Raw genomic sequence first — 18127 nt, 5'->3', positions numbered from 1 at the left:
CTCAAATTCACTCATTCTCTCATTTGTGCAATAGAAGAGTGCTCTTGCTCCATCTCCATCTCCATCTTCTTCTTCTTCACCTCCTTGTGTGTGTGTGTGTATGTGAGAGAGAGAGAGAGTGCGATCGAGCATTGCGGCGGCACGGCGGCGGTGAGGCGGTTGAGCGCGGCGTAGCGGCGTCTCCTTCTTCTTCGCGGCGAGAAATCCTCCACGAAGCAAGCGTAGAGCGGTGAGTGACACACCATCGCCTTCTTTGAGCTTACTAGTTTAGGCTTCTTGTGTGCTTGGAGCCATTTGTGGCTCGCACACGGTGTATCGGCAAGTTCCTTGCATTGACACGTGCGACATACGCGCACACAATATCTCTTAGAGTGGAATTCCACCGCTTTGTCTCTCTAGACTACAGTGTTATTTCGAGTTCAATTTGCTAATTTCCATCCAGTTCAATGTTGCTGTAGTGAATTTTCCGTCTTGTTGCATAACTGGCTAGTTAGTAGTATGAGAGCCCAGACGATTGTTCTTGTTCAAATAGTCCATCCAAATCTGCAATGGTCGACCATGAAGCAGCAGTTCCTAACACCAAGAAGAAGAGTGCAAGTATATAGAAGAGGTGGTGGACAAAGAGGCCAAGGACAACAAAGGTGACAACAAAGATCATGATGAAACTTGCGATGACAAATCACGATGGCCATGCAGGGCAGTTTGAGACAGCATAATGCACTTAGTATGAAAAAGCTCATGAAAACAAAATCGACATCCCCATGGAGCATCTTCTTGCCTAGGCATCCGTCCTCTAAATGGGCAACAGTACACTGAAACCCCTGGAGGCATACCAAACTGGCACTTGACGGCCATATTTGAGAAAGTTGGATTTCTGCCCACAAAGCCCAGGTAGGGTGGCATCTGCCGCTTCTGTTGAATATATTGATTAGCAATCAATTTGGATCCCTTCTTCTTGCTAGACGCTTTGATTGCTTTTATTTTCACTTTTTCTTTTACCCCCTGCCACTGTGCGACCATTGTGTTCATCGGCTTTACCCTTCATGTACTTTGCGTAAAGTAGAATCCCGGAATAGCTTTATGGGAAGAATGTATGGCACAATGCCTCTCATGCAAGGATAACCCTATGGATTCCAGGTTTTAGATTTGGGGTTTCTACGTCTAGATCGAAAGTACAACTGATCACTGCGTACTTTCGTCCCATCACAGAATTCCCCTCTTTAGAGAGGTGGTTCCTACCAAACTTTGAGTCATAGCAAGAATCTTGCAAGCCGCGCAATGACTCTCTCTCCCTATATTCTCTTTCTCTATAAAGGGTGCTGATTTTCTCTCTAAATCTGAATTTTGTCTCTAGAACAATACTCTCTCTCTAGAAATGTGCACTTCTCTCTGATCTGTATCAGTTATTTATAAGTCAGAACTCAGGCGAAGCATGGAGGCTATTCCACGAGCATTCACCACCACCAGCGGTCACCTCCACTGAGACATAGGGGGAATATGCCACATCTCTCTACACAGCATCAGGGCAACCACCTCTGCCGGACCCACTAGAGACATGTTCTTTCTTTACTGCAAGGAAAGCCATTGACAGGATGAAGACAAGGAGAGCACATGATCATGATGGTCTGGTAGCAGAGCACTTCATCCATGCCAGAGGTATGCTTGCAAAGTTCCTGGCTATGATGTTTAATCGAGCCATGTATGAAGGCTTCTCGGAGACTTGGAGTATGTCTACGATTGTGCCTATTTTCAAGTCAGGAGATCCCATGATTCCCGCGAATTATCGCACCATCATGGTTCGTCACACATTAGCTAGGTTTTATGCATCCGTTCTTGAGCAGGACCTGAGTAGATGGGCAGAGCGAGAGGGCATAAGAGCACAAGGGCAAGCACGTTTCAGGAGAGGTTTCTCCACTCTTGACCAGATTCTGACACTCAGAGCTATTATTGAGGAGGGTAGACACCATGGCAAGAGGATCTATTGTAGCTTTGTGGATTTCCGCAAAGCTTTTGACACAGTGCCGAGAGCCAGACTTATACGCAGACTACAGGACATGGGTGTGCCTACAGAGCTGATATGGGGTATTCTGGCTCTATACAGGACAGTGATGGGGCGGGTACGCACCACTGAGGGAATGTCTGACATGGTTCACTCCACTATTGGAGTAAAGCAGGGATGCCCCCTATCCCTGACTCTTTTTGGGATGTATGTGGATGAGTTTTCGGACTATGTAGAGCGTTAGGGGGACGGGGGGGCTCAGCTAGCGGGGACATAAAATTCTGTTGTTGCTACATGTTGTGCTGATTTCTAACTCTCCAGAGGGGATGCAGCGTCATTTGGATGCTCTGCATAAATTTGCTCGTGACAGTGGATTGTCTGTCAATCTGGGGAAAACCAAGGTTATGGTGTTCAACACCACACCACAGTGGGTCAGGAGGTCGGCACCCACATTTACGTATGGCCAGGAGACTGTGGAGTACACAGATGTATATACTTATCTTGGGGTAGTCTTCGGTGGACCAGTGTTTTCACTAAGGAGAGCATCAAAGACTAGACTGACGAGAGCATATGCAGCTTTGGGAGGACTGGAGAGGATGTGTTCGTAGGTTCAGTTTCAAGAACCGCGAACAAAGCTCTGGCTTTTTGATACTCTAGTGACTTCAGCTATGCTCTATGGAGTTCAGGTATGGGGACCCTCAGTAGACCACCATGGGAGATCTGGCAACACAGATGGATAGAGATGTATAGAGAGGCCTCTGGTCTCTATGATCGCTCGAATGATTCGGGCTAAGGCCTCAGTACCACATGAGATTATCTGAGCCAAGCCCGCCGCCGCTGCCCCCCCGCCCCCTTCCCTCCGTGGTGGAGGCATTGACTAGATCAATATCCTTTATGCACGGTCTATGGGATCTCCCCAGGGACATCTACGCTCAGCTTGCCCTGGAGTCATCTTGACAACTAGCTCTACAAGGCGATACAGCGTGTTGGTATGGACAGATGACAGCATGGTTTCAGTCACATGGTCTCAACATGGATAGATTACCTCCGCTTCAATATTCCTTCCCTGTCACTCACACGGACAGAGATCACCAGACTCATACGTCAAGATCTGATTCAGCTAGATACCGAGAGCACATGGATAAGCCGACACAGGAGTTGGGCACGAAGATGGCCTTCTACAGAGGGCATCTTCTCCAACTCACGGAGGACGGCTTTGTGACTAGGCTTGCATACATGGATACACACGTATCTCATGGGATAAGATGCGCTATTGGACAAATACTCACATCCTCACATCAGCTCCAGATCGAGACTGGCCGATTTCGAGGGGTGCCAGCAAGGGTAGGATATGTCACCTATGTAACTTAGAGCCAAGAGACAGAGCTGCACTACACAACCCGGCATACTATGAGATACGCAGCCACTTCCACTGCCTGTTCAGAGAAGGTTTCGGACCTTTTTCTAGAGTCATGAGATACAAGGATCAGAGGTGTCTCGGTTTGTTCCTGCTAGAGCTGCGCAGACTTAGGGAGAGCTTGCTGAGGACATCAGGGGAAAGACAGTCTCAAAGACGAATCACAGATTTCTTTACACCAGCCAGAGGAGAGCCAACGAAGCAGTCATTACAGCAGATCTCAGAGCCTACTCATACTAGAGGTACGCTGCTTGATCGAGCCACTGAGCTTGGCAGATCCAGACGCACATGACCTCGGGGGGTCTCCCGCTACCGACGAAGGCTGCAACAGAAGATACAGATCACTCTAGCTCGACATGCAAGACGCCAAACCAGAGTACTGACCATGGAGGAGGTCGATGAGATCCGACAGCGACCGATGAGAGATTTCATCTGAACCCACAACCCCCCCCCCCCCCCCCCCCCCCCCCTTTCCTTTCTCCTTAGTGTTTTAGTGTTAGTTCTTTGTAACTTTGTAAGTTTTGTACTAAGACATGGTATGAAATTCACCAATTGTAACTTTTGGTTCTCATGGGTCATTTTGGCCTTTTGAAGACGTTAATATAACGTTTCATTTCATTTCATTTTCTATAACAACCGGGGATTGTTTACTTCTAGCAAAATTTCTCTCTCTAGAATTTATGGCAGATTCTCTTTCTAAAACAAAGCTCATTTTCTCTCCGGTAGTGAAAAACTGTTTTTTATAAGCTCTTGCTTTTGGTCACAAAAAGCATGTGCTTTTGCTTTTTCCCAAGAAGCACTCGCTTCTCCTTTCCCCCGAAAGAACTTGCTTTTTGCTTTTTCATGAAGCGCATGTCCTTTTGGCTTTTCCTGAACTTGCTTTTCTGCTTTAGTTTTTAAGTTTGTTTTTGCTTTCAAGCATGTGTGGGAGGGCTAAAAATCCCAAGGCTTTTATAAGATTGCTTTTAAGCTTTTAAGAAAGGAACCTATATACGTAACTTTTTAAAGTAGGCAGTTTCACACATCTACACACAAAGTTTGCTTGTAAAATACCCAACCGGGACGCTAATAGTGGCGATTCAAGGCCACCAACCCTCTTTTGCAGGAGCATCCCGCTCCAACATCTTCTCCACTTCCTTTCACTATCTTGTTTTGTTTAGTTATCAATTTTTTCTTAAGCGTTGAAGCATATCAACTTATTATCAAGTCTTGCACATTGTGGTGCGTCACCGTTTTTTGCTTGACTGCTCGTCGAGAGTGGTTACAATGGTATCAAAGCTCAAACACTTTTTTATCATACAAGAAAAATTTTTGGGATGCGTATTACCAGTAGCTTTTTTTTGGATGGTTAATTTGTACGAGCACATGTAAAGATATTGTTGTAGATTGCCCCTTGAGTTGAAGATGTATTGCCTAAAACAAAAACCTTCAAATACAAGGGATGATGGCCCATGCATACATTGCTCACTAGAAAGTTGACAATTGGAAGTGAATAATCGGATAAAGAGATGCAGAACAAGCAAAAGAAGAAAGGGTTTGCCAAGAGGAAAGTCAAATCAACTGATTCTGCAGCTTCAGAATAGAGAATGGAATGGTGGTGTCCTTCCAAGAAGGAAGACAAGTAAGGTAAGACATGAGCAAAATAAGTGCCTAAAAAGACAAAATTTCGTAAATTTGTAGAATTTATATGTAACTTTCTTTTTCACTATTAGCAAGACAATTTTTTGAAAAATTTGTGACTTTTCGTTTGTACAAGTGAGAAAAGTTTCTTGGTTTGCAAAGGTACAGATCAAAAATGAATAAAGAACATCTCTTGGTGACATTGTTGGGTCTGAGCTATGTTCATAGTTGCCACGGAGTTTCGAAACGTTTCGTTTGAAACGAGTTTCAGAGGTTTCGAAACGGTTTCGTCCGAGAAAGAAGCGCCAAAAAAAGAAGTTTCGTGCAAACTAAAGAAATGTACGTAACTTTAAGTGGTATAAGCTGAGATCTATGTTTTAAGCATTACCTTACAATTAGACATGAAAAAGAGGGAGAATAGGACTAACTTTCATGATTAGAAGCAAGACAGAAGCTACATTCATGACATTGAGGATTTCTTGACCGAAACAAAGAACAAGAGGCTTCAAGGTTTACATGTAACATGAGCCTTGACTTTACCTTTGAAACGTCCAAACTCATATAGAAACGTTTCTGAAACGTTTCATGAGTGAAGAAACGCGTTTCTTGACACTCGCTATGTTGCACCCTGTATGTGTGCGAACACTCTCTACCTAAGTGGAAGCTTATGTGGACATGGCTATTGCGTGAACTTCCTCTTACAAGTAGACAGACATGTGTAAAGCATATTCTTTGAAGAGTGCATGAGAAGCCACATGCAATGTGCATGCCTCGTTGTAAGCCTATGTGTCAAGAAGCTGGCTCTATCTCTATGCCTATATAGAGGCACATTGTTCTTCTCTATGCATATAAATTTTAGGTTATATTTTGCACAACTTCGGCTGAAATCGATCCAAATTACCCCTCTTTGCCACACAGAAGTCTCCAACCGGCTGGCTGAAGATCTGCAAAGGTACCGTGCACGAATGGTCACACTCGAATCACCTTCTGGTCTTCATAACACAAGCCAGATCTCATCCAGCTCCACGTTAAAAATCAGAAACACTCCTCGGTCATCTTCCGGCTTAAAAACGCAAATACACAAGGGTTTTTTGCAACAAAAATGCAGCAAAGACAGATCAGCCTCGTCTTGATGCAAAAAAGCTGGTCCAAAAGTGCTCTCCACCACAAAAACGCAGCCGCAACTCGCCCTGCTGCTGGCTGAAAAACACAGCCACAATCAGCCTGCTCCGGATCCACTAGGCGTCGTCAAGCTTAGTCTCTGATACCATATCAAACTGCAACAGACGGTGTGGCGACAAGGAACACACGACAGTATGACGATATTCATGGCAGCTTAGATTGGGCTGAGAGGCAGTGCTACGCCTTCATTAGCCTTTGGTAGCCAGGACCCTTCTTCATGGTGGAGCCCTTCTTCATGATGGAGCATGGTCTTCATTGGCAATTCAGACCACCTATTGGGCTTTCCTCCCTACCCATTTTATGATGTAGCCATTGTATATTTGTTTCCTCTTGAAAGGGTCTCCGCTCTTTGTACGTAATCCCTTCGGTAGGGGTTGATATAGCCCATTATGCAGTTTTTAACTAATAGAAGGATCTATCTTGTGCAAAAAAATAAGATACTTAATTATGAACAACTCTTTGGATAACTAGTTTCAAGGAATCTGATGTAATAAAGTGAATCAAAGCAATACAAAGTTGACATACCTCAACCGTGTTGTTGTTGCCCCAATCAGATGCAAATTTTATTGATCTGCATAGTTTGTTCGTTCTGATTGGCCAATAATGCTTCATCGGTGTTAAGCCCCTAGAGAAGAAGTCGTAGAAGTTTGGACTCAAGAGGAAGACTGGAGAATCACATGCAAGTATGTACTTCAAGCTCACAGACCATCCCCATCCTTCTACATAAATTTTGTACCTGCAACATCAGAGAAAATTTAAAGAGATCACATTGAACATTGTGTATGTATTGAGTACGTGGACATTTTCTCTTATCCTCGCCAGCAAAATATAGTGTTCCTAATCTTGTGTTCTTTAATGTTTTCATGCATTGATAGTAAATCTATGAATGACTTACGACTGGAAATTTGAGCGTACCTATGCTTGCATTGCTGGGCTAACTTTGACTCTTCAGAACGCATGTTAGTCTCATTGTTCCAATTCTGCATAACAAAACTCAAATATGCTTTTGATCCTTCCCTCTACAAGCATGGTAATAGATTTTCTCTCCTAGGATATCAACTGCCTGGCATTGCTAATTATAATGTATGGCTCCCAAGCAAAGTTTTAGCTACTAGACACACACACACACGACCCGACTCTGCTCACAGTATTCCATCAAAACAGACATGATCAAATATATCTGAAACATTGTATTCATTCACTTCACCTGATGAATGATCTCAGCACTACACTTTGCAGCATTGCAATGCTGAAGATCCTTCCTTAGTTTACCGCCAGTATTTGTGTTTCCTCTCCAAAAAGCTGTTGGTTGCCTTTTCTCCCAGATCATTGCACTGTTTTCTTTCAGAATTTCACTAAGCTCTTTGTCCCAAGACTTGATGTGCAGTTCTGGCCTGCCAGAAAGAAGAGAGAACACAATCCACGATCAGTTCTGTCAACACATGACAGAGAAGATTGTGTCCCAAATTTTATCTCATGAATTCTAGAAGTTTAAAGCATAACTTACCATCCCCAGAACGACCAATCAGGAAAGGGAATGTCAAAAGAATTCATATTACTACAGTATCTGAAAACTGGTGGAGGCTGGGGCCGATAAATGAAGGTCCTCTTATGGACTTTTGGGGTGTCTTCACATCCAAAAAGCATGTCTATATCAGGTACAAGACCTGGATAAAACTCAATGAGTTGTAAGAGTCCCCATATGCTAAAAAGGGCCCTTGTCTGAAAGCAAGCTGCATACGGCTCCACGAACAATTTTCCCCCTTTAATCACTATCCTAAATGATGCAAGTGGTTTTGCCTTATCTAACAATTTCTTTGTTATACCTCCATCTGCCCATGGCGCAAGATCTTCATGGATATATCTGAAGTAAAAAGGGCAAGAATTCTGATTGTGAGAGGAATCTGTTGCAGCTATGAGAAGAGTCTGATTGGGATTTATTACTGCTTTGCATGCTGAAACAGTGCACTGATAATACGGAGCTGACTCAGCCGTGAGCTTCTGCCAGAATTGAAAATTTCTCCACTGATTTGTATCATTGAAATTGCGCCTTTCGTACCACGAAATCAAATCATTCTGCATAGCAGTCATAACAATCACAACATGAACGGGCTCTCAGGCCCCTGATATTGTAATTGAAGCAACTGATGTATTCAATAGTTTTAAAAGCATACTTAAGGTGACAGTTTCACACAAGATTCAGATGTCTGTGAAATCTTGAGATTGTCATGAAATCTTAAAACAAGGAAAACCGAACTATTCTTGATAGAAAACTACAAAACACTGACATGCCAAAATTCATCTATTGCATTCTAACATCCACAAAAGATTTTTACCCACCTAAAGTAAAAAAAAAATCAGCAAACAACTTTGATTCCTAAACTCTTCTTTCTTTGGGCAAAAAAGATCCTTCCATTAGTTTGAAAGTCTGCCCAATGGGCTACACGCCCCTATCTTGAGAGAAGACTGCACAGAGAAAGGATATTCTCTCAGAATGAAAGACAAAAGATAAACAATGGCTACATCAATTAATGGGAGGGGAGAAATCCAAATAGGAGCCCTGTAGTGCCAATGGAGATTATGTCCCACTGTGAAGAAAGGTTCTGGCAGCCACAGACTTGTGAAAGCTTGGCGCTGTCTCTTAGCCCTGTCCGAGCTCCCCTGCATGCTTTCATTTTGTCCTCTGAGTTTATGTATAAGCTCACATCAGAATGCAAAAACCAGCAGCAATCGATGTAGGTGGCTCAGCCCGCCCCTCGAAGACACGGTAACATTGAGCCCTCCAAATGAATCAGTGGCCCTGGCAACTGATCGACTCCCATCTAAGGTCGCGCTTCTGACTCCATGCCGTGATCAAGAAGTCCAGGATAGGCACAGTTGAGGGCGCCTAATGGCTAGGCTGTCCTGCTACTGCTGCCCCCAAGTGAAAACCATGCCCGCCAGAATGGAAGCCATCACACGAAAAGTTCTGAGCCAAACCTGCCTTGTTTGTGGGCAATCTCATAAGCAATGGCCCTGAGTCTCCATTGGATACCCACACCAATTGCAATCTGAGGGGTGTCCACTGTTAGCTAGCCAGACTACCACAGCTGCCCCTTGTGTACTGAAATACTATAATCCTGCATGCTTGGTGACTAATCCAGAGCTGTGACCAAACAGATTGAAAATCCTCAGTAATGCCCTAGTGCCGCAGTGCTCCCTCAGCAGCCTCCTCTTGGACATCAACATATAGCAGCTCATTCAACAGCCTCGACACGACCACTCTCCAGGGTCCCACTGTAAAAGAAAAGAAAATAATTGGCACACATGTTAACATTTATACTAAATATTATGGGCAACAATGGCAATGCGCATAAAGGGTCAAGCTGGCTACACATACCTCGATTACACCTGAAAACTTATCTATGGCTGATGTCTCATACTCCAACATAGTGGAAAATATGTTAGAATCTCCTATTCCCTCTCTTGAATAACAGGTCTTGAGTTTAACTCCTCGTCGGCTAGGTCTTTAAGGTCTCTTGGGATAGTTTCCTACGATGTTAAAACTCTCTTCTTCTTCTTCTCCTTCTCTCTCTCTCTCTCTCTCTCTCTCTCTCTCTCTCTCTCTCTCTCTCTCTCTCTCTCTCTCTCTCTCTCCAGATCTGTCTCCTTCATACACAGCATGTGGGAACTTCCCAGAGACAGATATGCACGCCTTGCACTTGAGTCCTCTCGACAGTTAGCCATGCAGGGAGATACAGCTTGCTGGTATGGGGAGATGACATCATGGTTTCAAGCGCATGGGTTCAGCATAGACAGATTGCCTCCCTTCCAGTACTCACTGGATGCGCCCTCTCTGACTCTTACACAGTCCCAGATCACCAGGCTCATTCGCCAGGACTTGACTCAGTTAGACACCAAGAGGACATGGATACAGCCAGCGCAGGAGCTGGGCACGAAGATGGCTTTCTACAGAGAGCATCTCCTCCAGCTTATGGAGGATGGTTTTGTGACGAGGCCCAGATACATGGACACCCACTTGTCTCATGGGATACGATGTGCTATTGGCCAGATACGCACATCTTCACACCAGCTGCGGATCGAGTCTGGGAGATACAGCGGAGTACCAGCATAGGCCAGGACATGCCCCCTGTGTGACATCGAGCCTGAGATAGAGTTGCACTACACATGCCACTGCCCCGTCTACTACGAGATACGAGGCCGCTTCCATTGCTTGTTCAGAGAGGGTTTTGGACCATTCTCTAGAGTCATGCAGTACGAGGATCAAAGATGCCTGGGTTTGTTTTTGCTCGAGTTGCGCAGACACAGAGAGAGCCTGATGAGAGGAGAGACTAGCCAGTCTCAGAGACAAATCACAGACTTCTTTAGAGCTGCCACTGGACACCCGGAGGAGTTACTACCACAGCAGAGCTCGTCGCCTTACACCAGAGGCACACTGATCGACCGAGCGACTGAGCTGGGGAGATCCAGACGCTCACGAGTGTGGAGGACTACACAACATCAATGGAGGCTGCATCAGAGGATTCGGATCACTTTGGCTCGACATGCATGACGCCCGGTCAGACTACTGACCATGCAGGAGATTGATGAGATCCGCCAGCGACCGATGCTGGATCTCCTGTGATCTAGCTATCCCAGCTAGCTGTTTAGCTGCTTAGTTCACACCTAGCAGTTTTGGATTCTACAGTATTTTATTTTGTCATTATGTCATTTTGTCATCTTGTTACTCTGACTTTGTATCAGATCCACCACATTGTAACTTTCTGGTCTCATAGGTCACTTTGGCCTTTTGAAGACGTTAATATAACATTTCATTTCTATCTCTCTCTCTCTCTCTCTCTCTCTCTCTCTCTCTCTCTCTCTCTCTCTCAATCGCAACAGATTCCCTCAGAGGACATTGCGCGCTCTATTCTCTCCAAACGTTTCTTGGTCAAAGGCATATATGAAGTTTGGGGAGTAGGAAGCTCTTATGATGAATTGTGCAAAGCAATTGAAAGCTATCCAGATGATAGAAAAGCTCCTTATTTGACTGCAGATAGCACCTTCAAAGTGGTGGTCGACTGCTTTGGAAGGGGTTTGAGCCTTCAAGAGCAGACACAACGCATCAATAGTTTGCATTATATTCCTTTTCAGCTCTCTCTCTCTCTCTCTCTCTCTCTCTCTCTCTCTCTCTCTCTCTCAGAGGAAGTGAAACAAACAAGCAAGAAGATGCCGGCGCACTTCATGGTCACAAGCAAGAGGATGACAGCCATTGAAAGAGAGTTGAAAGAATGCAAATTTCACATGGAAGAGTGGAAGAAAGAGAAGAGCTCACTTCTTGAATGGAAAAAGAGGGGACGCCTTGAAGATGGAGAAATTCAGCCATCAATGATAGATGAGCTGAATATTATACGAGCGCAAATCAAAGAGATAAAGGAGGAAGGAGAAAAGAAGACCTCATGGGTGGAGCTTCTCTCCAAAACACAAAAGAAGATGGAAGAGGCTGAAAAGTGGATTGAAGTTGTCAAGAAGAGGAAGGGCAAGGACATTCCGGTTACACCCGACATCATCAACAAGACACTTGAAGAGGAACAACGAAGAAGGGTACACGCTCTACACGTGAGAGTGACTGGCCTAAAAGATTCAAATAAGGTGGACCAAGAGGTGAAGAGCCTCATGTCAATGATGGGGGTGGAGAAGCCCTCGCACACACAAGCTTGGAGAGTGGGCAAGAAGCATGAAGGTAATGGGGAGAGTTCAAAAGAACGGGCTCTCATTTTGCGCTTTCCTTGCACATATGAGAGAGGTCATGCAGGAGATTATAGCAGCAAGGGAGAAGGGAAAGTTAGCCTTTTATAGAGATGGGCGAGTGGTGATTACAGAGCGCCGCTCTACATGACAGTGCGAGACCTATGGGACCACTCTCAGGATGGCGGTTTGGAACTGTAATGGTTCGTATAGACTTGATGTGGGGGCCTTTGAGGACAGCTTCAGAGACAGAGACATTGTTTTCTACTCAGAGACTCATCAGGCTCCAAGACAGTTGATGCTGCATACATCAGGATACAGATGGGAGACAACTTGCTGGACATGCACCAGATCTGAGCATGGGACTAGAGGATCAGGAGGTGTAGCAGTTCTTTTCAGAGAGGAGCTCCAGCCACTACTGCACATAGTTCGGAGAGATGATCAGGCCAGATACATGTGGGTGAGGCTGAGGGCAGAGACTGGACGTTTCTTGTACATCGCCATATGCTATCTTCCTCCCAGCACTTCAGTATATGCTTCACCCAGAGGACAGTCTCCTTACTATGTACTTGATGATGAAATTTGGGAGTCTCCAAGGATGGAGACATCATACTATTGGGGGATTTCAATGCCCGTTCAAGCAGTTCACAGACGGTTTTCTATGACACCTCAGAGGAGATGCTCAGAGAGCTAGAGCCAGAGGAGATGGGGCTTGAGAGATGCTCACACGACAGAGAGCATACAAAGTATGGGAGATACCTCACGGAGATGACGACTACTCACAGTTTAGCCATACTGAATGGCTTACCGACCTTCCCATCATCTACAGGTTTTACTTGTTTTCCACACAGACATGGGGCCAGTACTGTAGACTATGTTCTGACACATGCTAGCTTTATCTCTCACATTCAGGATTTTACAGTGGGGCCCAGGCCTGTTGGGATAGCAATAGATCATGCACTTTTGACATTATCAGTCTCCTTTGAGTACAATATATCTCAGGCCTCACGGGGTGGTAGACATCACGCTATACTTTTACACCAGAGACTGACTCACCCTATGCAGAGGAGATACGTAGACTTCTATGCACATCAGAGCCAATATACATAGTGGAGGAGATCACATCTATGCTGATAGTGACATTACATGGGGCAGCGGCAAAGGCATACCCACACACACAGCCTAGTCAGAGACGTCGTTCTGGGCACATGCCTCAGAACAGCTGGTATGATGAGGAGTGTCGACAGAGGAGAGCTCAGATCCAGCGGGAGCTTGCATTGGGAGTGATCACCTATGACAGTCTCGTATTGCTACACGACGACTAGTACGACGGAAGAAGCGAGCTTTCTTGGTCCAGATGGAGCAAGATTTATATCAGCTCTTCTTAGTAGAGATTCAGGAGAGGCTTGGCGTCTATTCCATGAGCAATCTCCCCCACCAGTGATTACTTCTACGGAGATATGGGGGCAGTATGCAACATCATTATACACTGTACCTAGACAGCCACCACTACCAGATCCACCACAGCCATGTCCGGCTACGAGCACCTTCTTTACCACTAAGATGGTAAAGGAGGCCATTGACAGGATGAAGACCAGACGGGCACAAGATGATGAGGATTTGGTAGCAGAGCACATTATACATGTTGGGGACTTGTTGGCAGAGATGCTTGCACGGTTGTTCAACCGTGTCATGTGTGAGGGCTTTCCTGAGTCTTGGAGATTGTCTATTGTTGTACCTATCTTCAAGACAAGAGACCCCACAGTGCCAAGGAGTTACCGTACTACACATTGGCACGGTTGTATGCATCCATCCTTGAGCATAGGTTGAGCAGTTGGGCAGAGACTATGGGCATACGGACACTTGGACAGGTTGGTTTCAGGAGGACTACAACTCGTTGTAAGCGTCCCTCACCCTGTAACTTGAAAAACAGGGAGGGTACAGTCTCTAAGCAAGCCCGAACTGAGATGAGAACCTCTAGTCGCGTGAAGGCTCCCATCCATTTGGGCGTGGCTGGCTCAAGAGGTGTGAGCCACTCAGCTGGTACTGCCTCTGAGATGTCCTGGCACATGCTCTGCACCCCTCTCATGCCCTGTAGCTGAAAGCCCTGTTGCTCCTTTGACAAGCCTGAAAACTGTAACCAGTCACCTAAAGAGCGTGATGGACCCATTGCCATGGGACCCTAGGAAACATGTAGTTGAAAGCCCTGTAGCTGAAAGCCGTGTTGCTACTCTGACAAGCCTGAAAACTGTAACCAGTCACCTAAAGAGTATGCTAGACCCGTTGCCATGGGACCCCAGGAAACATGAGGCCGACTACCAACCAAGTGGCCTCTCTGAGTACTAACCATGGGATTCCAAACAAGGGGCCGTCTCAGGCGCTCCTCCGTGCAAGTAGCCTGACGCTGCTCCAGGCCTCGCCGCAAATGCTCCCAAGATCAAGCAAACTCACAGCGAAGCGGTCCTCCAATCTCCTGCTCAAGCCAACTCTGCGCATCTCTGTGAAGATCCATCTGGTCAAAGGTCGTCAGGGGCCTCCAGCCTGAGGCACCCTAGCACGAAGCCACTGTAGCAAGAACTCCTTCCAAGGCTCCTCACATGGAAGAAGTCCTCTGACGATGAACTTCCCAAGAAGGGCTCTGCTCTACTGTGCTGGGTCTATGATCCCAAGCCCTCCCTGAGAACAAGGAAGAGTGATGACCTGCCAAGCCACTTTGGCCCGAGCTATCTGAATGTCACACCCTCACCAGAGGAAGTTCCTGATAAGCCTCTCTACCTGGCTGATACAAGAACTCGAGAAGATCCAACAAGAAGTGATGTACCACATAGTAGCCAACAACACCTGGTTGGCCACTACAACTCTGCTTGCCAGAGAAAGTCGTGCGGAGCTCCAATGTAGCAACTTCCTCCTGATAGACAGGAGGAGGGGAGCAATCTGCTGCTTGGGAGACAAGTCCAAACCAACCTGACAACCCAAGTACCAAACTGCAGTCCCTGGGGGAATCCACCTGGCATCCAATCGGGCATAGGAGCAGTACCAACCGAGAAAACCACTGTCTTTCTCCAGTTGATCAGTGCGCCAGATGCACAACAGGTCTCTAGAGCCTGCTGACACCTGTGAAGGTTGGCCTCCTGGCCATCCAAGTACAAGGCTGAGTCGTCTGCAAACTCAGCGTCCAGTAGCTCGTCTCCCCGAATAGGAAGTGCTAAGCCCCGTAAACCAACCTGCTGCGACACCGAAAACCTGCTCATCGCCTCAGCATAGAACAGAAAGAGGAAGGGGGCAAGAGGGCAGCCCTGTCTGACCGAACGTGTGAGCATGAAACGATCACCTCTACCTCCTGACAAAAGTACCTGACTGTGTGCCCGTCTGTACAAAGCTAACACCCCTCTGATCCAAGCATCTGAGAAGCCCATCCTACGTAGAGTGCCCTCCAGAAAGTCCCAGTCAACTCTGTCGTAGGCCTTCTCAAAATCGAGAAGAAGAATCACCAGATCCTCACCACGGAGCCGCGCTAGGGCAGAAGCCTCCCCAAAAGTAAAGATGTTGTCAAGGATACTACGCTCCTTCACAAAACCTGTCTTGAGTCCCATGTATAAGGCTCTCTAGAAGTGGCTGAATCCTCAAACTCAGAGCCTTGGCAAGAATTTTGTAGGCTGAGTTGAGGATGGTGATGGCGCCACTGTCGAATCTCATCCAAGGAGCCACCCTCCTTGGGAATGAGGTAGATCAGGCCCTCACTCATGCTGTCAGACATCTCTCTTGTGTGTAATATGTACTGAAAAGCACTACAAAGATCTGGGCCAAGCAAGTCCCAGTACTCCAAGAAAAAACTGGGAGTCCAGCCATCCTCACCAGGACAGCTACCATGGGGGAGTGCACTAAGAGCCGTGTGCAACTCCTCAAGCTGAAGTGGCAGCTCAAGCCTCACGAACACAATTCCAAGAAGCTTCTAACTTCATGGACATTCTTCAAATCGGGCCAATCACGGATAGTCTCTATCTTGGCCGGATCCATTTGCACTCCTTCTGACACAATGTGTCCCAAAAAGTGTATCTCTAATAGGAAAATTTCACTTTTCTTCGCATTAATCACTAACTTGTGATATTGTAATGCCCGAAAGACCTGAAGCAGATAATCTCTATACTCTGCCTCATTCTTGGAGAAAACAATGATATCGTCAAAGAAAGTGTCAACAAATAGCCTGTACTCTCGAAAAATCCTGTCCATCATCCGGTTAAATGTCGCAAGAGCATTGGTTAGGCCAATAGGCATCACCAAAAACTCAAATAACCCAAAAGTCGTCCGAAAGGCTATTTGTAGACGTCTCCCGGCGCGATTCGGATTTGATGATATCCACTCTTCAAATCAATCCTGCTAAAACACGAGGATCTCTGTAATCTGTCGAATATATCATCGATCCTAGGAATCGGAAATCTGTTCTTGATGGTGATTTTGTTGAGAGCTCTATAATCGATGCACATCCTCCAAGATCTGTCTTTCTTCAAAACCAACAACACTGGAGAGCAATACGGTGAAGTACTAGGCTAGAAAAGACCCTTTTTCCAAGAGGTCTTTCACTTGGTTCATAATCTCTTTGTTCTGGGCTTGGCTCACACGGTAAGGTGGCCGCTTCGATGGCGTGCTTCCAAGTATCAAATCGCTTGACAGGCCCTTTGAAAAGCAATCGGCATGAGTGTGGAGAAAACCTTGGCGTTCTTTTGTTCAGGTCAAAACATATACAACCTTCATCCATCGTTCAGTTCTCTCTCAAAAAAAGTGAGTAAAGAAACTGAAGTTCATCAAGTACAATGTCTGAACCCTTCATTTGTCAAAGTCACTTTCTCAGCTCGATAGTCAACCACGGCGTTGTTGTTGTGGTACCAAGGGATTTAGAGTAGAACGTCACAACCTTCCAAGGCAAATACGTAAAACTCCTCGTGCCCTAAACACCCCTATCATTGCAAACGAAGTTTGCCAATGCTCGGTGTAATGGCAACATCCCGTCCGGGTGCCACTCAAACTACCTCCGCCTATGGCCTCAGCCTATCGGACGTTATTCCAAATGGAGCCGCCAATTCCAAGTGAAAAGACGTTGGCCTTGGCTCCTTCAAAAGAGCTTCATGATCTTTCACTTTGCCCCAAAAGCGGTAAAGTTTGTACTTTCATTCATGTGATTCGGTTCAGGCCCCACGCAAGGTGGTACCAGTTGTGCTTTTTGTCTGCCTTTTCTGCCACGTCTCTCAGTTGCTTTAGAACTTTCTGGCCTTTCTTCATCTTGTTCATTCAGTGCCTTGCTAGGGCACTTCGCGGAGATATGCCCAGTTTCCCCGCATTCAAAGCACTTCCCCTCCTTTATGTAGAGAGCCCTCTCTTGAGGAGTAAGCTGGGGTCGTGCATCCTTATCTTTCTGTTCTCGGTTGCTCTTTCTCTTTCTACTTTCATTTTTCGAAGTCTGTTCGACTCTTTGTGTCATGATCTCATCTGTGGGGTAGGTCAGACTGCCAGAGTGAATGGCAAAACCCCATTTCGCATGACTCATCAACTCCTGAATGGAAGCTGACTTCTGTTCCAAGCAGTGATCTCGGATCTCTGTAGGAAGACCCAAGGTAAACCGCTCAACCTGTTCCTTGAACGAGATCTTCTTAAATGAAGAGGCAGGTAGAAAAGAGCTCCACAATCTCTCGCAATAAGCGTCCATTGTATCCTTCTTGGTCATCCGAAGATGGTTCCAAGCAGTTCGTATATCCCGTTCATACTCTCGAGTCACCCAAGAAGAAATAAAAAGCCTCTTGAATTTCAGCCATTTAACTGGCGCAGTCTTGTTTAATAGAAGCGTGGACCACCAAGTTCGAGCATTCCCCTTAGAGTAAGAGGTAGCTCTCCAAATCTTATAGTGCTTTGAGTAACGTCCTCCCGTGAAAGCGATGTCAAACTGCTGTACAAAAGACAAGGCCTTCGAAGCATCTCTATAACCAAAAAACGTGTCAAATGAAATTGATTGTCCACCTTCCTTAAACTCTCGGACTTTCTTGCTTTTGTCTTCCAAAAAGTCATACTGGTTGGCTTTGTAAAAATTCTTCATCTTTGCGTAAAAGTTGTTGTCATCAAAGTCCGAACTGTCTGTAGACGAGTCCTCAGTAGAACTATCAATCACAGGGCGAGATTTAGACTTCTTTGTC

At 45.9% G+C, this 18127-nt stretch overlaps 1 protein-coding gene across 3 annotated transcripts in view; it reads right to left on the bottom strand.

The window, feature by feature from the left end:
* Positions 1-18127, bottom strand: part of LOC147437981 (uncharacterized) — a 70919-nt gene that overhangs the window by 28959 nt on the left and 23833 nt on the right. The window contains exons 2-6 of one of the 3 annotated variants that reach the window (XM_086487371.1): positions 9598-9749; positions 7726-9494; positions 7426-7612; positions 7134-7198; positions 6744-6954 (exon numbers count right to left, since the gene is read on the bottom strand). In XM_086487371.1, coding sequence (XP_086343497.1) covers positions 6744-6954; positions 7134-7198; positions 7426-7612; positions 7726-8309 — 1047 coding nt within the window. In that variant the 5' untranslated portion in view covers positions 8310-9494; positions 9598-9749. The remainder of the gene's footprint in view (positions 1-6743; positions 6955-7133; positions 7199-7425; positions 7613-7725; positions 9495-9597; positions 9750-18127) is intronic. The other 2 variants (XM_086487369.1, XM_086487370.1) reach the window with 2 other exon arrangements.

This window comes from Adiantum capillus-veneris, chromosome 17, assembly GCF_014529385.1.
Source record: "Adiantum capillus-veneris isolate H3 chromosome 17, ASM1452938v2, whole genome shotgun sequence".
NCBI classification, from domain to species: Eukaryota; Viridiplantae; Streptophyta; class Polypodiopsida; order Polypodiales; family Pteridaceae; genus Adiantum; species Adiantum capillus-veneris.
Note: the sequence above shows the minus strand (reverse complement) of the source record. Positions and strands in the feature narration are given on the sequence as shown.